We start from the raw sequence: 24,438 nt of genomic DNA on the forward strand, positions 1-24,438 counted from the left end.
TATGTGAAAAATAAATTTTAATTTATTATTTCAGTATAGTATAATACAAAATTGTGGCAACAGAAAGTAAACACTACAATGAACTGACATAAATATGCTATAGCCTAGATGATCAGTTATTAAAATGGTACAATTCTTCTATTATAAAGAAAAAAACATTTACACTGTACACAAAAGGAATTCCCTCCAAGAGCTGTAGAGTGGAGAAAGGGGGTAGCCAAATACTTGATTTAAAGGGTGGTTTGAAGAACGTGATCTGGCCAGCTAGCCCATTCCTTAGGAGGCCCAGGCCTCTGCTGGGCTTCCTTGTCACTATAAATAGACATTCGGTTTCTAATGCAATACTTCTTTCCTGAAGGATCTTGTTGAGTTTTATTACAGAGACATGCTTTTTTTCTCTGTGGTCTCACTTCCAAAGCTGTTGGCATGGATACATTAGGTGGTTAGGCTTTTGTTCTACCTATTTGCCCTGGATGGTGGTGTTCTGGGAGGGGTTGGCATTTATCTGTCTTTCCATCTCACAGAATACATTCTGATATCAGACCTTAACCCCGGAGAACTTCCAAAGAGGGAAGTACCTATGAAAATATATCCTCTCCCCTCTTCTGCTGGTTCTCCCCCCACGGGTACTGTGTGATGGCTCGAGGAGAAGTCTGTGAAAGGAGGCGCCGTCTTGGTGTGTCTTCTGAAGTGGAGGAAGGTGAGGTCTGCCATGACGTCAGGGAACTGGGCGTTCTTGGTTATGGGCGCATGTTGTCTTGAATCCAATTTAGGTAATTAGTAACCTTGGTGTATACACCTGGGACATCTTTCTGCCCGCAGCCAAGACCCCAACTGATGATGCCAACCAAAGTCATGTGGTTGTCCTTCATGCACACCAAGGGCCCTCCTGAGTCACCCTGCAAAAGGAGAACAGGTTAGTTGTTTGCAAAATCTGCTTTGGGTGGAAGTTAGGGTTAATATTTGTGGTGTCACTACTGTACTCTTCATAGTCCTTAGTTCACAGAGGAAAACTTTTATCTCAAGGATCTTGATCCTCTAAGAGGATTAGGCTGTATCTATACTGTAAAGTAAGTTTCTGAGATAATTGCTCAGACATTTCAGGCCTCAGCCCTGGTTTTAACGCCACACTGTTCGTTGTGTGGCCTTGGGCTAACGGTGCTTCCGGTGCTTCCATATCCTTATCAGTATAAGAGAGATAATACTACCTACTTGATGAGATTGTTCTGGGAATTGATTGGAAGAAAGCTTGAAAAGCTCTGAGAACAATGTGTGAGATTCAACAAAACTCTTGGTAATTGTTCGCTGCTGTGGTCTTGCTGAATCAAAATGATTTTTGGTTTTGGTTTTTAATTTGAAGCTTGCAAATAATCATGGTTTCACTTTGCAGACAACCTTTATGTGAGTGTTGAGCGAGGTGGTACAATGGAGATTTCAGAAGAAACTTTTCAAAAAGAGACCAAAGGCTGTCAAGGAACAAGGAGTTCACAAAGAGTCCACCAAGTCTTCCAGGCAAGAGCCTGGCCTTCCTTCTCTTGGCACCCCTCTCACGCCTGCCTCTCCGTGGTCAGCCTGACACACTGCAGGCATGAACATGTGCCATCAATAACAGATCCTTGGCTCTATTTAGGTCCTAATACACAGGCTGGTCTGTGTCCCATGGGCCAGTGTCTTGTTATCACAAAATAGAAGTGCTGACTCCAGTAAGGATGCCAACAGAGAGCATGACCTGGTTTCCTTTCCCAGGTTATTGGACTGAGTGAGTTTTTAAACCTCGCTTCTCACAGATCATCTCTATCCTACTAACCAGTGGTTGCCATGCCCCCTTCCCCTGCTACAAAGCAGACTACGATCCTCCAGCACCTACAGAAGTCAAGAACTTCTTAATTTGTGTTGCTTTATCCATCACTCCAATGGCCAATTAGTTGCGTGGGGTTTACAGGAAATCCTGTACTAGGTGGAGTTTCCTGTGCAGACACTGGGGAAATTTCCTATAGCTCAGATTTCTTATGTTTGGGTAACTTTGATCTTTCTCCGGTTGCTTCATTCTCCGAGGCCCTCATGCAGAATCCCCAGCGCCTCACTAAGATGAAATCACCCCGTGCCGGCTGGAGGATTTTTCCATGGTTCAGAACCTGTTGGCCAAGGGTCACTTTTACCCTGGGGTGGGCTCGGAGTATGGAGAGACGCTCATGTTTACCTGGCAGGCATCATGCAGGTTTGCTTGGTTCCCTCCACTGCGCGTGTCTCCAGCACACAGCATATTGCTCGTGACGGTTTTGTTAAGTAAATACTGAGACGTGCAGCGGTTGGAGGGATACAGCCTGACATGCGCTTCCTTCAGCCGCTCAGAGTAGAAAGGAGAAGCTGAAAAAGAGAGAAGGGAAAGCGTCTTATGGTTTTAGGGAAAGTTGTCAACCTTTTGGAAGGAGAAAGCCAACTTTTCTAATAATTGCTGAGATGTATCCAGCTTTTACACACATTAGGTTGAGTCCTGGGAAATGGCCACTGTGTTACTGTTCTGCCCTATAAAGACAGTGATTTTATAGAGTTTTATCCAGAGTTTCTCAACAGCAGCACTACTGCCATATAGACCTGGAGACCATTTTTGTGAGGGGCTGTCCTGTGCATGGAGATGGTTGGCAGCACCCCTGGCTTCTCCCCACTAAATGCCAGGATAGACCTCCATCCTGAATTGCGATAATCAAAAATGCCATCAGACATTGCCAGATGTCTCCTGGGGGGACAACATCACCCCAGGTGAGAACCACTGGTTTAACCTAATATCTCATTTAATCATCATAACTAAGGAGGTAGCTAGTTCTGTCCCCATCTCACCAGCTAGGAAACTGAGGCTTGGAGCGTTGTAACTTATGAATCCAAGCAAGAGCCACGCTGCTAGCGAGGAGCAGAGCGAGGATTTGAACTCAGGTCTATGGGACTGTAGTCCAAGATCCAGACCCTTAATGACTGTCTGCACTCTTGTGAGAACCTTCTTGAAATCTTAAGCTCTTCCAAGCACTGGTGCTATTCAGACCTATTCAGTGACCCTGTGAGGTAGGGAAGGCCCACGATGGGTCCTCAACACACAGGGAACTTGCCCACACTGACACAGCATCAGTGCCTGCCCGGGGCTGGAGCCACTCTCGTGACCTCTTTCTCCCCTGTCTGGTCAGTGACTGCAGCCCCTGCTGTCCTGCAGACAGGCAGGATGGGCCGCGACTTCCTTCCACTTACACGCCTCGTGCTTGCCGTAGCCAGAAAGCTCACACTCCGTCCAGTCGGGCAGCTGCAGGTCGGCTTCCGGGAGACAGACGGTGCGGACAGAGCCAGTCTCCTGGGCACACTGGGGTGAATCCGATTTCAGCTGCAGCAGTGCTGGGAGGGAGAGCGAGGAGGAGAAAACCCTATGTGCAGGTCTATGGGACTGTAGTCCAAGATCCATACCCTTAATACAGTCCCATAGACCTGCTTCTGATTTCAGGGGAGGAAGGTGATGGAGAGTGCGAGGGTTTGGAAGGAGGGGTGCGAGTGCACCTGTGTGCACGTGTGTGCACGTGTGTGTGTGTGTGTGTGTGTGTTGCGGTCTGGAGTTTGAACTGGAGCAGGGAGAATAATGACATCTTACCAATGTCATTGTTGTAAGTGTCTTCATCGAATTCCTTATGAACGATGTATTTTTCAACTTCAAATTTCTGCTCTTCCACTCCAGGTTCCACCCGGTATGTTCTGCCCAGGACCACCTTAAGGTGGTGGGGAGGGTACCTGACGGAGAAACAGCCTTAGGACGTTCTTCCTGTGTGAGGCTTCCTCTCAGGAGAGCAGGAGAAGCTGCTGGGCCTGCTGAGTCCCTACCTCTCCAGAAAGCAGTGGGCGGCGGACAGGACCCAGCAGGAGCTGATCAGGATTCCCCCGCACAAGAACCTCTCTCCTGGCGACCTCCTGTTCTGGACGAAGATGGCAGCCTGCCACGGGTGGGAGGTGATGTCCGAGAAGAGCCCTCCTTTAATGCGAAACTGAGGCCGCTTGTACTGTCTCAGGCCACAGGTGGCTGGGTGAGAAGAGGACAGAGAAGGGAGATGAGGTCTGTGGTCCGGAGGTGAAGTCCTGAGCACCCATCTTGATTTCTTCTCTTGGGACCCTTGAGTTTCTACTGGCTCTACAGGTTGGCACAGAGGGGTAATAAGTCTCCCTGGTGATAAAAACCCAGCTTTCATTTGTTGAGTACATGGTACATGCCAACACAGTACATACACCATCTGTGACCCTCACAACACTGAACTCCAGGGGCTGAAAGATTTTTGCCCAAGGCATCTGGATTAGAACCCAGATCTGTCAAAACCCATAACTGGGGATCTTTCTGCTATGCTTCGTTGCCTCTAGTTTTCTTTCTGCAGCCACTTCCTGGTTTAAGAAATAATGAAGCATTGCAACTTCCTCCTAGGGAATGTTTGCCCCATTTCTTTTCCATCTACTCAGCCTTACCCATCCTCCAAGGCCCAGGTAAAATCCTACATCCTCACGAAGCTGATTTAAGACCCCCAAGCCCACAGGGTTCTAAGAAAGCTTACTGACACCACTCACTGGGGACTCACCCCACACAACCTTGCTTGTGAGTTAACTGATCATTTGTGTCTTACCTGCCCAGTTAGACTCTATGTTTCTTGAGGAACACTGTAGCTAATCTGTGTTCACAGGAACTGAGTAATAATAATCTATTCTCAGACAACTTCCCGGGCACAGGAAGTGGATATCTGTCCAAGAGTGCCCCCCCCCGACCCCCACCCCCGCATCCTTGCTTTAGTCATGGAAGCTCCCTCCCCAGCAAGGCCTGACCTTCCTGAAAATCTGACAGCCACACAGTCTGAACCAGACAGCTGTGAAGACACAGGCAAGGGCATGGCAGAGGAAATGGTCAAGAGGGACAGGGCAGTGGGGCTGGGCAAAGAGGGGTGGCCACGGGCCGGCCCTTACAGCACTGGGGGATGTCACAGTACTCCCACGTCAACTTGCGGTCCTTCAGCACGTGGCACCAAGGCTTGGCATCCCCGTCTGGATTCCTAGATGATAAAGGGAGTTCAAGGTTTTAGACCACATTTTCAATCACATCTCAAGCCATGGAAGAGGGGAAGGGGGCTCAGTGAACCAATGGCAAAACCACTGAGCTGGGAAGGAAGATCCTGAGTTCTGGACTCGGCTCTGTCACAGGCCCCACCATAAGAAAACAATGTTACCGTCAGCAACATGACATGCTCACCTCCCAGGGTCGTTGGGAGGGACTGGGAGCTGTGCTGGGAAGAAACTCTTTCAATTCGTTGGAATAACAGTGCCAGGTGTGAGCGGACCAGATGAGGACTAAATGGCGATGGGAAAGGACCTTGAACTTGGGATTTGGGTTGAAAAACTGGTGGACTTTGCTTTTCATAATAAGTGTTATTCTAGCAAATGAATAGGTTGGACTAGATAATAGCCATGGTTTCTTCCCACTCACTGGTTCTTTCATATAACTTTAGGCATCAACTCTTCTCCCATCCCACAGCCCCAATCTTGTCCTCTGCACAGACCTGAGCCCCTGGGACCGTGTGCTACATACCGGCAGTAATTGTGTTTGCCCAGGCCCAGCGTCTGGGCATTGGTCTTCCACGCTGTGTTTATCTTGCCTATCAGGACCATGGAATTCCACTGGAGGCAGGAAGTACCAGACACGGTGAGGCTGTGGGTGCCACGGTATGCTAATCCTTTTCCAAAGTAGCAGTCCCCATTTTTTTCTGAAACAGAGGAAATCTCAAACTGAAACAAAACCCATTAACTGCTAAAACGGGCAGGTTGGAGTTTGCAACAGGGCCTGCAATGTAGCTGCTGGCCTGGAGAAGCTAAGGCAGCCAGCCTGCGGTGAGAAGGGTGTGATAGCATCTCACCTCCCCTTTTTGTTTTCCTCAAGCCCTTTTCTTTCATCCTCACCCGAGGATATTTTCATTGATTTTTAGAGAATTGGGAAGGGAGAGAGAGAGAGAGAGAGAGAGAAAGAGAAACATCGATCGGTTACCTCCCACCTGTACCCTGACTGGGGATGGGGATTGAACCTGCCACCTAGATATGTGTCCTGACCAGGAATCGAACCCATGACCTTTCAGGACAATGCTCCTACTAACTGAGCCACACCCACCAGGGCTTCTTCAAGCCCTTTCGCACAGAGATGGCAAATGGCTTGCTGCTGGTGTGCCAACGTCCATCACCTGGAGATGGCTTCCTAGATTGCTGTGTTGAAAGAGCTTCTGAGGGTATATTCAGGTTCAGCAGGAAGGGTGCTGAGTTTAATTAGTGGTGATTATTTCTGGAGCTGCTCTGAAAGTAATTACGGGTTTCCTTGTTTATATTTGACAGTGAACTAAGGTAGTTCAATAGAGGGACATGTCAGCAGGCCCTGATTTCTCAGATTTTTGCCTGCAAGTGCTCTGGAGGATTTGCTGGGCTTGGGAAGGAAAGAGAGTGCTGCCTATTTTCATCTACTTGTCCCACTTGACCCTCTTTTCTCCCCATTTGAAACTCACAAAATATACTAGCATAATAAATAACTGGAAGGGATCTTTCAGATCATCTAGACCAGGGAGTCCCAATTTAGACCAGATCCTGGGAGGTGGGGCAGATGCTTTAGCATTACTGTAAAGAGTCCTCAAATTCACATGTGTGTCAGCATTAGTTGTAGACTGAATGCACGTTATTTTGTATTGTATATTTAGAACTTCAAAACGGGTTTTTCATGCTATTGTGATAAGTAACAATTATTTGTGAAAGCACCGCTGAATTCATATTACCTTTTGTAACTTAGTATTTTTTTAAATTTGGGAAATTTTGTCACTTTAAAAAAAAGTATATATATATATATATATATATATATATATATAGAGAGAGAGAGAGAGAGAGAGAGAGAGAGAGAGAGAGACATTGACATTGAGAAATAGGCCCAGCAATAAAAAAAGGGAGAATCCCCATTCATTCTCAAAAGAACTGGCAACCACTGATGCAGCCCCACCTTCTCTGTAGATGAGGAAACTGAGGGTCAGAGGTGTTAAGAAATCAGCTCAAGGTCAACAAGAGCTAGAGGCCAAGTCTGGGTGAGGACCTAAGTCTCATGACTTTCTTCCTTCTGCAGCCCAAACGGTGAACTCGCAGCCTGCTCCTTCGTCTCCCGGTTGTAGAAGGACCTTCAACCTGTCCTCCAAACTCTTTTCCCCAGGACCCCACAGGGAAGGTGGGGTGGCTGCACTTACCCTGGGAGCAGACGGGTGTGCTGCAGAACTCCGGGACGTACTTCCCTGCCTTGAAGACATAGCACCAAGGTTTTGAGTCTTTGTCTGGGTTTCTGAAAAATCAGCCAGAGAAAGCCAGGGGGCATTAAAAGCGGAGCTTCCCTCTCAGGCCCAAGGATTTTGCATCCTCTTCTGGGGAAAGAGTGGGCTTTTGGTTGTGCACAGGATAGCTGTATCATGTCAGGGGGGACTATGACTTAGTAATTGTCTTCATTTGGAGATCAAGTGTGGCTTAAGGAGATGTGGGTGTGTGGGGTGGACCGTGATGGTTAGTTTTTTGTGTTAATGTGGCTGGTGTTGTAGCTGTGGTTAATATCTACAATCAGTTGGCTTTAAGATTATTTTTGATAACGTGGGTGGGCCTCACCTAATGAGTTGAGGGCCTTAAGAGCAAAAGTTGAAAAGAAATTCTGTCTCCAATATATACACTGAGTGGCCAGATTATTATGATCTCTGAACGCATAATAATCTGGCCACTCAGTGTATATCCTATAGAATAAAAGGCTAATATGCAAATTGTCCCCTCGACCAGGAGTTCGACCAGCAGGCAGGCCGGCCAACCGCCCATGTCCCCTCCCCCTGGCCAGGCTGGCCGGACCCCACCCATGCACGAATTCATGCACTGGGCCTCTAATATATATATATACACCGAGTGGCCAGATTATTATGCGTTCAGGGATCATAATAATCTGGCTACTCAGTGTATGTCCCCAATGGTAGCAGCTTCTCACCAGAGAAAAAACTCCTCGGTAGGGAAGACAGCCCTCTCACCTGCAGTAATTGTGGTTCCCGAGGCCCAGCTTGCTGGCATCTGGCCTCCGTCCGTTGTAGGACTTCCGGGCCAGGAGGCTGCTGTTCCAGTTGATGCACTCGGCCCCACTTTCCGCGGTGCTCCACGTGCCCCTGTAGGTGACACCTAGGTCCTTGTAGCAGGTAGCTCTGGCATCTGATTGAAAGCAGGAAACACAACATCTCACAGGTGAACCCCCTCTCATTTAGTTTCTCAAAGGGGTCTCACATCTGCTGCTGCCATCACTCCAAACCAATGAGGCAGACTGGCTGCTGAAGCTACTGGAGCGCAGGAGGGGAGTGGGTGTCTAGCTCACCCAGCTGACTGGTGGCAGAGCCAGACTCCAAAGTGGGCCCAGCACTTTGGTTTTCTAACCAACCCTGGGATGACCCTTCCTGTCCCCTCTCCCCTCCTCGCCTCTGTCACCAGGGTAGATTTCCTTTCTGCGTAGATTTGGCAATTGGGATTTCAGTCCCTCTCTCACACCCGCCCATCCACTACTCACCTATTTCACAGAGTTTCCCACTAAATCCTTCAGGGCACTGACAGACAAAATCTGAGAAATATAGAGCCTGCCGACATGTCCCCCCATTGAAGCATCTCGGTTCGGTGCAACCTGTCAAGCAGAAACAAGAAACCCCTAATTCCTTGTAAAGTAGCTCCGAGAATAATATGAGTTAAAATATTAAGAGTGCTGCCTACATGTCAGGCACTATTCTGAGCAGTTTACGGCATTAACTCATTTCATTCTTACAGCAAACCATGAAGTATGTACTATTGTTCTCCCCATTTTACAGAAAAAGAAACTGAGGCTTGGCAAGTGAAGGTATTTGCCTGAGGTCACTCAGTTTTGCTCCTTTTTGCTCAGCACCTTCACATTTGCCTAAGGCAGATCATGCCCAGAATCTCCGTTTAAAGATTTGAACATGTTTGGAATCAATAAAGACAGGGTTTGGGCTATGAGCCTGGATGCTGAAGCTCGAAGCCTGGGCTTGAAGTCCATACGTACTTTTTTTTTTTTTTTTAATATTTTATTGATTTTTACAGAGAGGAAGGGAAAGGGATAGAGAGTTAGAAACATCGATGAGAGAGAGAAACATCGATCAGCTGCCTCCTGCACACCCCCTATTGGGGATGTGCCCGCAACCAAGGTACATGCCCTTGACCGGAATCGAACCTGGGACCCTTCAGTCCACAGGCCAATGCTCTATCCACTGAGCCAAACCTGTGAGGGTCATACGTACTTTTGACGGGCACAGAGTGGCACTGTGACCGGCCGCTGTTGCACCAGCAGTATTCTACGCGGTTGCTTCTGAGCATGGGGCGCAGCCAGGACTCATGATGCCGATATATCATCTGGGTTTTTTCGTCTCTGCAGGTCACTGTAACGAAAGACAGGCTGGCCTCTTAGGGCACAACTCACCAAAACTGATGGTCCACCTCCAGTCTTACTGAGAACATTCCTACCTCACTCTCTAGATAATCCATCCTTTATTCCTTTCTTGCTCTCCACTGGAAGACAACAAGTACCTAATATTTTTTTCTCCAAAGACTCCTTTTATTGTTTTTTCTCTGATGGACCCTCATTTTGAAGGAATTTATCTATTAAAATACATGTTTTAGGTAAACTCTATTTTTTTTTTCATTTTAATTCATCAAAACTATATACATGTATATAATTGCCTACCAGAGTTTTTGATCCACAGGAGTATTACCACACTGAAATGATGCATTTCTGGCCCCAAACAAAGAAAATTGGCATTTTGATCTGTATAGAAAACATGCTACTTCCATTAGTATTTTTGAAGGACTTAGGGCCATTGAGTTGCAGGCTCCCCCAGCTTTGTGACTCCCTGACTGACAGCTGGCTCCTTGAGGACACATCTGTCCCTGTCTTCTCAGATCCTGACTCGCTCCCCTCAGCTACCTGGGTGCATGTGAGTGAGTGATGGGGGGACCACACAGGCATCTTTGCAGAATTGCCCTGTACAATTTCACCTTCACACATAGTTTAAGTTATCAGGTGGGGGATAGAAGATAGATCCCCTGACAGAGCCTGAATCACCCTGAGCCATAACCCTGCCTCCTACCTTCATCAACCCCTTTCCACCTCAGCTTCATCTTACCTCTGGATGATCTGGCTCCTCTTCTGAATCGCCTGTGGATTTCCTACAGAGAAACCAAGGGTGGAGAAAGGCTCAGTACATGCTGGGTGTCTTAAGAATAAAAGTAGCCAATCCAAAAGACCACCCATCAACCTGCCAATCAGATGCTACCTGCCCAGAGATTCCCCCTCAGGGTAACTGGCCCCATGGAGAAAGTCCATTTCCTGCCTTTTGGTCTAATTCTTCCTCCCCTTCTAGACTAGCGCAGTCCAAAAGAACTTTCTGAGTGATGGAAATGTTTAATACCTGGGCTGTCCAATATATAGCCACTAATCCATGTGGCAACCGAGCGCTTGAAATATGGCTAGTGTGACTGAACTGAACCCTATATTTTATTTAATTAAGTTTAAATTGAAATAATCACAAGAAGTTAGTGGCTACCATATTGAACAGTGGAGCTGTAGTCCCCATCTCTTTATGCAGCCATCTCTGACTCTCTTGGAAAGGCCTGCTGCTCAGGTATTGCTCAGTTGGCCTTCTATGACATCCTTTGCTGCTGGACATTTTCAGAGAGCATGTGTATTGTACAGTTTCCGTTCCAATGAGATAGTAAGCAGCAGGAGGGCTTGCAGCACTTGCATACTTTTGTATTTTATGGATTAATTTTTAAAAAGTAGCTCCAAAGAAGGTGTTCAGAGGTAGAGGAGTAGAATTAAAAACTGTTCCCTCAAGTCACAATAAGTGCCTAGGGTCTGCTGCTGTAAGCCTGAATCCCAAGCATCCTATACAGAGGGGATTATGGACGTGTGTGTTCAGCAGCTCCTCTGGCCCTTTGCCTCTCCCCTGAGGAGCCCTTGGGGGGACCACAGCCCTAAGGGACCGGAACTGCACACCCACCTGCCCGGGCAGAGCGAAGACGGCTCCACAGAGCAGCAGCACGCACAACAGCTCTCTCTTCATTGTAGCCGTCATTTCTTCAGTGTCCCTTGGATTCTGGAAGAATGGGGGTGAAGCTTAATCGTGTGATGTGAGAGGTCAAGGAGTACAACAAAGGTCAAGAACCTGCAACTTATCATGGCCGGGCACCCCAGAATCAGTTTCCTCCGCAGGAAATGCCCTGACAAGTGTCCGGAAGATATGTGTGTGTGTGTGTGTGTGTGTGTGTGTGTGTGTGTGTGTGTGTGTGTTATATATAGTGGTAAAATACACAAGACACCAAACCTATCGTCTTAAGCATTTTTTAGTGCCGTTTGGTGGCATGAAGCACATTCACATTGTTGTGCAGTCATCAACAGCTGTCTGTTTCCAAAGCTTCACCTTTCCAAACACACTCTGTGCCCATTTAAACAATAACTCCCCATCCCCCTAGCAACCACCATTCTATGACTTTGACTACACTGGGTACCTATATAATTAGAATCATACAATATTTGTCCTTTTGTGTCTGGCTTATTTCACTTAGCATAATGTTCTCAAGGTTCATCCATGTCGAAGCATGTGTCAGAAATTCCTTCCTTTTTAAGCTGAATAATATTTGTCTACATAGACCGCAGTTTGCTTATCCATTCATCCATGGATGGACACGGATTGCTGGAAGATGATTTTGTCCAGAGATTTCTGTGGGCTGAAGGGTGAGACCATCTCTGGCACTTCTTGGCAGCCCGGGGACCATGGTGAGCTGGCGTGGTTTCCCTTGAAGTGAATTCTTGCCCTGGGGTTGACTAGACAGAGCCACAGTGATGTCCTCTTCCTGACTTTTTTAGAGGAAACCATAGGGGTTTATTGCTGGCACATCACAGAGCCAGCCTACCTCAGATTGCCTCAGCTCTTCCACTCATGACTTCCAGGCCTCTTTGTCCAACCAAGAGGAGGCTCCTCCGGGCCAGCCCTCCCCCTCCCCACTGCTCCATTGGAATGTCTGTCTCTTTACAGATAGGCCTGACAAAGTACAGATGTGTAGAAAGGAGCAGGGGCATCTGGTTTTAGTCATGAAGCTCAGATCTTCCTGGACCCCCAATTCCCGGCTTTCATGTGCCTCCCCATGCTCTTGCTCTCAGCAGCTTGAAGTAGGTTAGTTGGTCGGGATGTTATTTTGTGGTCTGGCAGGCCCACTCGCTCCTTCACCCTTAAGGATTAAATTAGGGAATTTCTTCCCTTGACTCATTTCCCTCCAGTCACAACAACTTTTGGTCCCACCCCTCCCCCCCTATCCCAAGGATCTTCAGGGCCCTGTCCCTTAGAGGCTCACAGGACTTGCATCCTGGCCTGGCTCTGGCTCCGGCTCCTTCTTTGTTTATTTGCATAGAACTCCCCCTGTTGGAAGTGTCATTCCCTTCACGTGGCCCCAGGCTCCCTTCACAAAATCAAGGGTGAGAGGGGTGGTGGGAGACTCTTTATGCCCCAACGATTCTTCCTAGGATGCTGGTGACAGGCAGGGGAGTGAAACCAGAGCTGGGGGAATTGGGGAGAGGGCAGGAGGGCCTGGTCAACAGTGAACTCAGCAGGAAACCCAGGCCATGGGCTCAGAGGGAGTCTTGCCAACCAGCATCCCCCTCCCCCACCTCCCCTTGCCCATTGTGAAAGGAACAGAAAGAAGCTCAGGATCTGGGCCTTTGTTCCAATTTGGCCTGCCCAAGGCCCCCCTCTCAGGCGGGGGTGTGGGGCGGTGCCCTTTGGGGGCCCCTTTCTTAGAGGAGGAAGCTCACTACTATTCACTGGTTTTAGGCAGCTTCAGGAGAAAGGAGTAGGCCATCTATAGCAGGAGCACACAGAAAGCCTTCTGAACACGGGGAACGGCTCCGAACTTTCTTTCTCAGCTGTCCTTAATTTTCCCCTTTCTCACAATTTCCCCAAATTCCTCTTAAATTTCCCTTCTTAATTTTATCTCATTACTTATGACCTTTAAAAACAGATCTTCTGAAATGTATTCCCCCCCTTTCTTCCCAACCTTAATTATTTTCACATATTTGTAGATGGTCCCATCCTTTATTGTCTTAGCCAAGCCTTGAGGACAAGGAGACCTCTAAACTCTCGGGACATGAAGAAATTCTGAATGAAATAATGAGTGAACGAATAAATGAGCCACCAGCTGAACAAGGAACTTAACTTGCATGCCAAACCAACCAGTCTTTTCAATATTCTCATTCACCCAAATCCAGGGGATTGGTGTAGTCTTTTCTCTGGATACTTGCCGAGTTACTGTTTTATTTCAAGAACGCACCATCCTCCTAAGTGGAACACAATTCTAGATGTTGGAAATGGCAAAGTGGGAAGTGAAGTATTAACATATTTGCATTCCCTGGACAAATGGGGGGAGGGAGACCAACCGGGGAAGGAGGAGCCTGGCTTAGGGCTGGGTGCAAAGACTCCGACAGCTGCACCATGTCAAACCCTTTTGTAACTAAAGAATCAGCATAAGGGGGAGAGGAGCATATTTTTGTCTTCGGCTCCTGGGAGAGTTAGAGACTGTCTGTCTTCTATCAGTCCTTGTCTTCCTCTGCCTCTTTTAGCCTTGCACTGATCCAGTGCAAATGAGTCTCTCTCTCTCTCTCTCTCTCTCTCACACACACACACACACACACACACACACACACACACACACACACAAATGGGATTGCTCCATCCTCACTGTCAGAGGCAATGAGAGCAGCTGGGCAGGCTGAAGGGGTAAGAGAATGACAAAGAAATTAGTCACCCGGCCAGCAGACAAGCAGCGCTGTCTCAAGACAAAGGAGAATGAGAAAAGGGAGGGAAACGTGTCCTTGCTTTGCCCTCGTAAAAGAGGTGGGTGTAGAGGTCTGGGCAGCGCCTGGACAAAGAAGAAAGTGAATACCAGAGACGTGGACTCAGACTCAGGACCCCTGGGACCCATGCCAGCACACCTCAGTGGACCACAGGTTCCCACCAAAGGGATCAGTACCAGATGCTCATGGCAAGGCCAGGGTGGGAGGTGAGATTTGAGGAGTAAGTGTAAGAAGTCCTTCTGAGGCTCACTTTATAACTGAAAAAAGATTTTTAAAAAATGTGTTCTCTTCCTTTTGCTATATTTGATGGTTTCCCAGAATCAAAGAACTAAAAAGGCAAGGGAAAGGAAGGAAGGAAGGAAGGAAGGAAGGAAGGAAGGAAGGAAGGAAGGGAGGGAGGGAGGGAGGGAGGGAGGGAGGGAGGGAGGGAGGGAGGAAGGAAGGAAGGAAGGAAGGAAGGAAGGACGGGAGGACGGGAGGAAGGGAAGGAGGGAGGAAGAGAAGGAGGGAGGGAAGGAGGAAAGGAAGGAGGAGGAAGAAATATGGGAGGGAGGGAGGATGGGAGAAAGGGAAAGAAAGAAAGAAAGAAAGAAGAGAAAAGACAAAGAAAAACCATGAGGGTTCTCACTTTTGTTAGACTGGACTCTCTGAATCACTGAAAGAATCATTGTATGAGCCCAGCAGGCGTGGCTCAGTAGTTGAGTGTTGACCTGTGAACCAGGAGGTCACGGTTCATTCCTGGTTAGGGCATATGCCTGGGTTGTGGGCTCGATCCCCAGTGTGGGGCATGCAGGAGGCAGCTAATCAATGATTTTCTCTCATCATTGATGTTTCTATCTCTCTTTCCTTCTCCCTCTCTAAACTCAATAAAAATCTATTTTTTAAAAAAGAAAAGCATCACTGTATGAGAGGAGTGATGGGATGGCCATAAAGCCTGCTATTCTCAAGGCCCCAAGGCTCCAACCCTGGCAGGCTCAACCTGGCACACAAAGTTGATTTCTGCCGATTTGTAAAAGGCACCCTCTCTGGTGGATGAAGCTCAGCAGACTCAGGCTTGGCAAGTTGACAAGGACTCTGTGCAAATAGAACAGGACACATGACTCGGCAAATAAAGCATGGCCTGGATTTCAAGGATGCAAGGGCAGGCACCCCTGGGCAGGACACCACCTGCACGCTGCATGTGCAGCCACACTTCATCTGCTTCCACAGCACCTCTGACCTTCCCGCCCGGGAGCCCCATTGGGTCCTGCTGGCTGCAGTGACAGAGTAGCGCCGGTCACTGGTCCCTCTGAACAAGTGTGAATGATGCCTGCTCTAGGGAACAACGGGAACAGTGGTCTGGTTACTGTCCTCAAGCCCAGGATGTGTGCCATTCTGTCTGAGAAATCAATGATCACACCAACCAGACACTCTGTGTTCATTTCCGCAGGGGAAACATGGGGGAATGCTGATGGATGGGTGGTGCTCATCCATCAGCATTCCCCCATGCTACCCCTGCGGAAATGAACACTGAGCTCATAATTGTTTGAGTCTGGACTGGGTGAAGTCACTGAAGTGGCAGCAGGACAGCTAGAGGAAGGACCTGGGGGACAGCAGAGGAAGTGTTGTCCTTAGTGCCTTTGTACCCCTTTGCTTTACCTTTTCCCTCCATTGTCCTCCTACCTTCTTCATCTTCCCCAGAGAAATCTGCTCTCCATAAAGGAGCTGACACGCTCAGTCACATAAAGTTAAAATGACTGAATAAAAATCATCATGCTGTTCTTCCAAAGCATCTATATTTTGAGACATAGAACCTATTCCCAGAGATGCAAAACGCAGTGGGCTGGATTCTCAAGGTTTCCTCCAGGGCTAACATTGTATGGTTTCTGTCGTGAGAACAAATGAAAGAATGAGTATACACGTGCTGTGTAAACTGTAAAACACTTACAAATGGGTGTAAGTACTTTTACTTAAACACTCAACCACCTGCTATAAAGTGATTGGCAATAAAGGAACTGTACAAATGCAGTCACTCATGTAGTCAAGTTCTCTAATCCTAGGTACAAACCATGCCATTGTCCCAGTTGTTATAGAACTGGAGGATTTAGTTCCCATTTTTGCCCACAAGAAAAAGGCAGACACGCAAGCTAGGTAGAGGAAGATGGAAATTGCAAGGGAAAGACAAAAGTAAATTGATACTCTGATCGAATTTAATGCCGTATGCAAGGTTTGCAATCTGAATCTTTGGTAAAGAAAATTTTGGAGTTATTATTGTGTTTCTCTCTGGAAGTCTGAGTAAGAGAAAGTCAGCCTGTAAGAGTACCAAATACCCTAAAATGACTCATGGTTATAAAACCAAAAACACCCTCTTTCCACCCCCCTCTCCCTTTAACCACCATGGCCCAGAATGGATGCCAACAAATTAGAAAAGAAATGGTCAGAAGTCCTTGGGACAGCAAAGGCATGCCAGCAGTGTAAGGACAAGAGGTGAGGTGAGATGGGAGGAGGAACCAGGCCTCGGAGAAGGGGGTGAGCTCCCACAAAAGCTCACTATTGTCTGAGCCAAAGTCAGAGGCTGGGACAGGAGCCATTAGCCTGGTAGCTCTGGTCCCATTTATACAGGTCCTGCATTTTATAGAGACCATGCTCTCAGAATAGAAATCAGTTTCAAAAACTGCCATCATGTAAGCAATTCTTAACCTTTAAAAAAGGTCATTTTCTACGTGCCAAAACTTATTTTTCTCTCTTTTTAAACAGACCTCTTTATAACTGTGAGATAAGAGAGGAAGAGTCTGTCTATTATTTAATTTGATCATTCCAATGAGGTCAATAGAACAGAATCCTGCCACATCTCCATTCAATCACCAGGGTAGAATTCTCTCCAAAGCATCTTGAAAATATCGGCATAAGGAACTGAGTCTAAGTCAGGGGCTATTAACCTGGCTACTCACAAAAAGCTATACTGAGCATTGTCATCTCCTCAACATCCCACCCGCTGCCAGGTAATCCTAGTGATCTGGGGGAACCAAGGGAGTGTTGTTTGTGGGTCTAGGGAAATAGAAGTCCATCTGCCTTCTCCTACCATAAACACACACACACACACACACACACACACACACACACACACACACACACAAAACAACAACAAAAACAAAACCCTTTCCCAATGAACTTAGATCCTTGTAAAAACAACAAAGTTCAGCTGGCAAAAGCGAATTCAATTAGTCAGTGCAATAAAATGTTAACCCCAAAATCTGGATCTAAACAAAGTGTGCAATCTAATGTGAATCTAAAAGAGCCTCCTGTTAAGCAATGAGGGCAGTTCCCCCTGTTCCTTCCACTCCCTAAAGCAAACATCACTGCATGGTAATTAAATGCGTAATAATTTGATAATTCTTCAGATAACCTCCCGATTTCAACACACATGAACCAAACAAAGTGATCAGAAGCTTTCATTGTATCATTATCGAAATTTGTCCGCATTTTACTGGCCTCACATGAAAGTGATGTTGGAGGATATTTTTGAGAAATGTCTGGATTAATGCCACTTGCTCATCATGTACTTGAGTACCTACTACTTGCCAGATAGTTCAGAAAACCTTTTTACATCCATTGAATTATTTAAGGCAGGGGTGGGCAACCTTTTTCCTGCCAAGGGCCATTTGGATACTTATAACATCATTCGAGGGCCATACAAAATTATCAACTTAAAAATTAGCCTGCTAGCCCAGCAGGCATGGCTTAGTGGTTGAGTGTTAACCTATGAACCAGGAGGTCACGGTTTGATTCCCTGTCAGGGCACATGTCCGGGTTGCAGGCTCTATCCCCAGTGTGGGGCGTGCAGGAGGTAGCCAATCAATGATTCTCTCTTATCTTTGGTATTTCTATCTCTCTCTCCCTCTCCCTGCCACTCTGAAATCAATAAAACATGTATTTTAAAAAATTAGCCTGCTATATTTGGTCAACCATTTAATTAACTCGCCCCTAATGCCTTGGCAGGGCCGGACCAAATGATTTCACAGGCCTTATAAGACCTGTGGGCTGGAGGATTCCTACCCCTGATTTAAGGCAATATTATCTTGTTTCTAGGGATGAGAGAACTGAACTTCAAAAAGGAATAAGGGTCCTAGCTGGTTTGGCTCAGTGGATAGAGAGTCCCGCCTGCAGACTGAAGGGTCTCAGGTTCGATTCCAGGTCAGGGCACATGCCGGGGTTGCGGGCTCGATACCCAGCAGGGGGCGTGCAGGAGGCAGCCAATCAATGGTTCTCTCTCATCATCGATGTTTCTATCTCTCTTTCCCTCTCCCTTCATCTCTGAAATCAATAAAAAAAATCTTTAAAAAGCTGTTAAAAACACAAAAGGAATAAGGGACTTGGCCCTTAGGTGACACACCTGGTTAGAGGTGGTGTCGGGACTCAAACCCAGGATACCCAGATCTAATATCCAAAACCCAACACTCTTTCCACTACTCCTACTGTGCCCGGAGGCTGGATTGTCATGTTTTTCCTGTGGTCAAAGTTGCTGTTTGAGAGGAGCAGCATGAGAGGAGCACAGCCTCTAGAGTCTTAACTTCAAACTCCGCGGACCACTTACGGACTGTGTGGAGCTTCCTGGTTTTCTACGGGGCCAGTCATGCCCACCTTGCCGCATTGTTACGGCCATAGAGAAGCAGCAGGTAAAGCCCCTACTAATGGCTGTTGCACAGTAGGGTTAACTGTGCTTACTGTCCTTCAGAAGTGGGAGCACCTAAGTTTACAGCTTCTCTCTGGAACAATAACTAGAAGCTGCCAAGGTAGAAGGGACACCAAGCTCTATGGGGTCCTCATCGTGTTCACGTGTTAATTCTGTTTCCTAGATCATTTGCACATCTTGCGATGACCTGCAGCCAGATGCTTTACAATGGAGAGAATCATGCCCTTCATCTATGTGTACAGATCAGTATCAACAGGAGCCATTATTTCCTGCATGTGGGGTGGTGCTTTTTATCCTGTCTTTAATCTGTGTTTTTATTTGCCTTTCCCAGGCCTATTTACACAACACACGCCTGAGTGATTGTTGAGAGAAGCCGGAATTAGCGGCTAAGACAGCTGGAAGGCTAGACTCTCGCTATTGATAAGGCCCATCTGATGCAGAACACATGAATGTTTGACAACTAGAGACGTTACGTGCGAAAAATGAGGAAACCAGAGCTTCCCAGAAAAACAGAAAAATACAGAAAAGCCCAGGTGGCAGACACTGGCTCTTGCCACAATGAGCAAAATTAAACAAGTTTCTCTTTTTAGTGAACATGACAAAATGTGAATAGCCAGCAGAGAAGTTCTCTTTTAGATTATTCATAGTAGGTTACTGGGTTCAGCTTCACCAACCAGTCCCCTGTCCCCACCTTCAGGAAACTCAGCTGATATCAAACTGCTCATGCAAAGATGCCTAACAAAGGGGCTTGAGAACCTCTTTGGGTACCATCCTCCCCGTGTCTATCAGATCCCCATCCCATCCATCTCGATCTCACATCTAATTTCTTCCTTTCTTGAATTTGTAGGTGATGACTTACTCACTCTCTGATGACTTACTCACTCTCTGTATTCACCATCAAACGTTTATTGAGCACCAACCATGCACTAGGCACAGGCTCATGGTATAAAGACACATATATTCTGTCCTCAAAAACTCATAGTTTAGGAAGGGGACAGACAAGTAACAACTAGATAATCATAGTAAGAGTGTGATCACTGTGCTGTGATATGCAGGGGGGTTGGAGGGGATGGAAGGTAGGTATGCAGAAGAAAAAGGGGTCCTACTGGACTGTGGAGGAGGGGGTCTAGCTCACTTTTGTTGAGGCAGGGGGTCAGGGGCTGGTCAGGGTAAGCTTTCTGGAATGGATACTATATAAGCTGTTTATTGAACACAAGTAGGAGTGAGCCAGGCAATGAAGCAGGGTGTTTCTTGACAGAGTATATCCCTAAACAGACCTCTCCAAGCCACTGGCAGAGATGGGCCCATAGCTTGGGGCCAAGAACAATAGCCAGAAGCAACCAGAGCCTCTTTCTCTTCAGTGCAAACACCTTTCTCTGGGCAAAGGAATAAAATTCACACACCCCAGGGTCTCCCTTCCAGGGTGTCCCTAGGAGGAAGGGTGGTTTGGAAGGCCCAAGAGGTCTAAGGATGTTGGGGCCTTGCGGGAAGGAGTTCAATGTGGATTCCCTAATGCCTAGTTGTAAGTTAATGGAATATTTGTGGCTACATAATAAACAGAAAAGGCTCTTTATATAAAAGTCTCCCAGTGTCTGGGTTCAACCTGACGTTGAAGTGATCAGAGGCCCCAGGTGGAATCAGGTCTTGTAGGTCATTTCCCAGACAGACCTCTCCAAGCCACTGGTGTACAGGTCAGGAGCATCACATAGTCATCCTGCACACCTCAGCTGGGCCTGTTGGCCAAGAGTTACTTTCTGGGTCATGGCCTTTGGCATGGATAGTGCTATCAGCTGCTAAGGAGACTCAACTGTATTAGTTCTATGCATACAGCTGGTTAGCATTTCCTGGGTAATCATGATCAGTATCAGAACTTGCCTGAGTTATCCCTTCAAAAAATATTTACGAAATGCCTACTGTGTGCCCAGTACCTGGTTCATGTTACCTTCTGTCATAAGTCTTAATTTTTAGGCGATGAAGAGGTTTATTTGTTTTCTTACCCTCTTCTACAGAAGTCTATTTCCCAGCAGGAGAGTGTACATAAAATATACAAAATATCACTAAGAAAACATGTTGTCCTTATATGTAAGTAGACAACTAAGACAAAACCATGTGGCTGGACGTGGGGTTGGACCAGGGTAGACGATCTCTAAGATTCTTTCTAGCTCTATCTGCGAGTCTAAATCATTCTCACTTTTTTATCTGATTTGATTTGACACCCATCACACGATTTTGTGAGCTGGTTGACGAGGATGAAACTAGAAACAGAATTTTTCTCCATGCAAAGCAATGTCCCAAAGAAGGAATACATACGCAGAGTATTCTGCTCACTCATTGTTCATACTAGCCCTCTTATCAGGATGGAGCTGAAAAATCACAGGAAATGGAAATTTTATTCTGAGACTGCAGATGCACAATGCCAAATAATCAGCACCCCAATTTTTTCCTTGCAACCAGATACTCGGTATCTCAGAGTAGTATATGGAATTTGAATTTTGACAGGAGCTAAGCCCACTATCATTGCTCTGAACCATGTTGCCACTGCAGCCATCTGACTGAAAATAATCTCCACCCCCCCCCCCCGCCCCCTGGCAGCTTTGGAAGCCCTGAAGCCAGCACTGTTCCTTCCAAATGATGATCCTCTCCTAATGACCCCTTAGGCTGCTATAAATCTCATGACCAGAAAAACTCCTGTTGCAGATCAGTAACAGGCCTCATCTGGACAGTAAGTTTCTCCACTTCCTCTGTGGTTCCCATCACTCATTTACAAAAGCCTTAGATGGCCCTGGTCACTTTACGTCACACCACCAAAGCTATGGCTGCACTGTCTGTTATGATAGTTTGAAATGTACTGACCATCAGCTCTGCTCATCAGCGTGTTAGGCCCCAAGGAAATACAAGTCCTAGAGTCCTGCGTCAATGAGCACAAACTAATAACAGCATCACTGCAGTTCCTCAGCTACTCCCTGGTGGCTGATATCCCAGACTGTGATGAAGCAACTGAGAATAGCACAGACACTGGGAGAATCTGACCCGAGGCTTCACAAAGTCTCCTGAGATGGTCTTGGAGAGTCTGGACAGAGACAGAGCCATTTGGGTACCTAGACCCAGAGATGTGAAGCTGGTGTCTCGGGCATTTTAAGTAAAATAAATGGATGGATGGGATGAAGCTCTTTCTAGTTCAATATTGACTGCATCCCCTCCAGTGCCCGGAGTCTGACTCTGCTCTTACAGGAAGCTCTCACCCAGCAGCTCACTCTGATCGTCATCTATTGATTCTGGACAGGATAGTGTCCAGATCCCAGCCTGAGTCTTCCTGCCTACAGACTAAAATTGCTAGGAAGTCCTTTTGAGGGAACTCCACTTAACAGCTGTATTTGCAGAATTTCTCCACGGGCTCATAAATACACACACACATGTAACGCTTTTCTGTCATCAACCGGCTGCAGGAGACTACTGTCATTATTCCAGCTTGGTCCTTACCACACTGCTCTGCACTTGAGATCATTAGTTACCTGGGAGCTCAGCATGTTTTCCTCTCTGCCTCCCTCCTTCCCTCCCCCCTGCCCTGTGAGGTTAAGAAAATAAAGATAATAACAGTGCAAATCTAGAGGCTTGATAGGCTTCCTGCAGAGTGCTTTAGGAATAAAGGACGTTGCTGTTATTTTTTTCTCTGTAATTGAAAACTCCTTAAAGAGGACCTCACATTTGCACACTGGGCAAAAAGCCAGAAAACAGAGCTTCTCTGGTCCAGCGGGGGAAGGGGGAGCTCAGAGGCCTTTCTCTGGAAGCCCCCTCCTCCTCTTTCCCAGCACTTCCCACCAAATCGTGCTCTGGAAATGTCCCTCTCCGAGCCGTCCCCAGCCTCAGTTTCCCCCGTGGGCTCATTGAGGGAGGCTGCCTAGCCAGACATCCCCGCCCCCACCCCAAGTGGCCCGCTGGCAGCTGATTTTACATTTCTTGCCTGTTAGTCATGAGGTGCTCCTGTTGCCTATTCAGAGCATTTCTGTATAATTCTTTTCACGTTCCCCTTTACCCTGCAAGCGGAGATTTCTTACCCAAGAAATAAACCCTCCTATTCTCTCTCTTTCCCGGCCCCAAACACTTCAGCCTGTCCCAATTAAATGCAGATTCAATAAGAAGTCTCCTTTGGGTGCAGACGCTAGCTAATCCTCTTTTTGCCTGGAGCACAAAGTCAGTGCCTGACTCAGGCATTCCTTGAATTGGCTTAGTTTGCCAGAAAGACTTTTAAGAGAGAGAAGAGGAGCCGCTGGACAGCGAGGCACAGAATTTCAACCTACCTCCACTCCTTGCCTCGCTTGCCTCCTGGAAAGGCTTTCTTGTCGGCCCCGGACTCTAGCAGGACCTCAACGCCAATCTCTGCACAGCTCCAGCCTCCTTTAAATTTCAAGGCAGGGGGTGGGGTCGGTGGCCCCGGGTGGGCGGGCTTCTCTGCAGCGGGAGGATGCCCAGTGGACAGGGCCACGAGGGAGCCAAACAGGGCGGGCCTGTTTTCATAAAGAGGGGGAGGAAGTTCAGGATGGAAGCTGCGTAGCCCATCCTGGCTTTGGGCCAGCCTGATTATTCACGGTCCTGATGTCATCGAATACAAGTTGGGAGTTGGACAGGACCTTAAGAGTCATCTTTATTTTTTTTAGAATCGTAGTCTCAATGACGTAAAAGGGACCCTCAGGATCCGCAGGCTCTAAGCTAAGCCACGAAAAGAGGTCTTCACAATTCTAAAGAAATACACACTGAGGAGGCGGAGGGGTTCTTCTGGAATCTCCAGCAGTAACTCCGCCCCTCTGGACACAAGAGGTTGGAGGGACTGGCCAGGTGGACCAGCTGCCCTCTGGGCAGAGGAAATGCCAGGGTGGGAGCGTTTGGGGTAGCGGTGGGGGCATTTAAGGGCAGGCACCTGCAGTGGAAAGTGCCCCAGCCTAGAATCTGCTTCATCGGGCACCTGCCCTGCCACTCCCAGTTCTGTGATTATGAGGAAAATCATTTCGCTTCTCTGTAAAGTGAATCAGTGATCACTGAGGTCATCTCAGCTGCAGCATTCCCTGAGTGGAATGCAGGGGGTGGAGTGCTGAGCTGAAATTCTATCACTGCCACCCACCCACCCACCCATCCATCCATCCATCCATCCATCCCTTAAACTGATGGAAGCGGCTCCGTGTGCTGGAGTTTGCCCTTAAGTGTAAATGCTCCTGGAAACAGGTAACCTGTTTGACTTGTTAACAGATGACTGATAAAAGCCTCGCAGTGTGGGGCAAGGCTTAGGCTTGAATCAGCTCTACCAGTCATGAGGGACGTGAGCTCAGGCGAGTTTTTCAGTTATGCTGAGCTTTCGCATCTGCAGGTCACGTGTGAATCAGAAACAATGTGCCTACGATCACAGTAAGTGGCTCATCACAGTAAGTGGCACGTGTTATTACTGGTTGATGTCTAGCTGAGACAAGGCATTGTGAGCGAGGAGTAAGAGAAAGGATGCCAGGAGAAGGGACAGTGGATGGCAGAGGACATTGTGGGACAAGCAGCTATTCTAGGAGAGGCCAGATTTCATCTATTCTGATTCTAAATGTGCTCATAGTTGTTAAGCAACGAGAGCTGATTTTGAGGTTGGAAAATAAGGCAGTTGTCACCAAAGTCAAACTGTTTTTCCATATTTTTATCAAGATGTAGTTCTGCCAATGGCCATTATTAGAAAAGGGGAAATAGGGGACCCGTTAGCTACAGAGCATTGGAGACAGGACATCAGATAAGCTGCAGCGGAGGGCGGCCCTGGCCCACAGAGATGTGTCTATTTTCCTGTGACATG

At 47.4% G+C, this 24,438-nt stretch overlaps 1 protein-coding gene across 1 annotated transcript; it reads right to left on the bottom strand.

Moving 5' to 3' along the window:
* On the bottom strand, window positions 1-23,064 carry PLAT (plasminogen activator, tissue type). Its single transcript, XM_079779652.1, has 14 exons — window positions 22,919-23,064; window positions 11,103-11,198; window positions 10,227-10,269; window positions 9,345-9,482; window positions 8,606-8,716; window positions 8,082-8,256; window positions 7,272-7,363; window positions 5,594-5,768; window positions 4,975-5,060; window positions 3,856-4,051; window positions 3,629-3,765; window positions 3,238-3,378; window positions 2,201-2,367; window positions 1-899 (listed from the first exon to the last, which is right to left on the bottom strand). Exons 2-14 carry the CDS (start codon window positions 11,175-11,177, stop codon window positions 741-743), a joined length of 1,695 nt encoding a protein of 564 aa, XP_079635778.1. The 5' UTR covers window positions 11,178-11,198; window positions 22,919-23,064; the 3' UTR covers window positions 1-740.
* Window positions 23,065-24,438: the final 1,374 nt, after the last annotated feature.

Source organism: Cnephaeus nilssonii (genome assembly GCF_951640355.1).
Source record: "Cnephaeus nilssonii genome assembly, chromosome: 8".
NCBI lineage: Eukaryota > Metazoa > Chordata > Mammalia > Chiroptera > Vespertilionidae > Cnephaeus > Cnephaeus nilssonii.

What these genes read in the sequence shown, in the direction of transcription:
- PLAT (XM_079779652.1), bottom strand. Translation starts at nt 11,177, where the DNA reads ATGACGGCTACAATGAAGAGAGAGCTGTTGTGCGTGCTGCTGCTCTGT. An exon ending in GCCCACTGCTTTCTGGAGAG is followed by an intron (nt 3,766 to 3,855) that starts GTAGGGACTCAG and finishes TTTCTCCGTCAG; the next exon opens with GTACCCTCCCCACCACCTTA. An exon ending in CACTTACAACAATGACATTG is followed by an intron (nt 3,379 to 3,628) that starts GTAAGATGTCAT and finishes TCTCCCTCCCAG; the next exon opens with CACTGCTGCAGCTGAAATCG.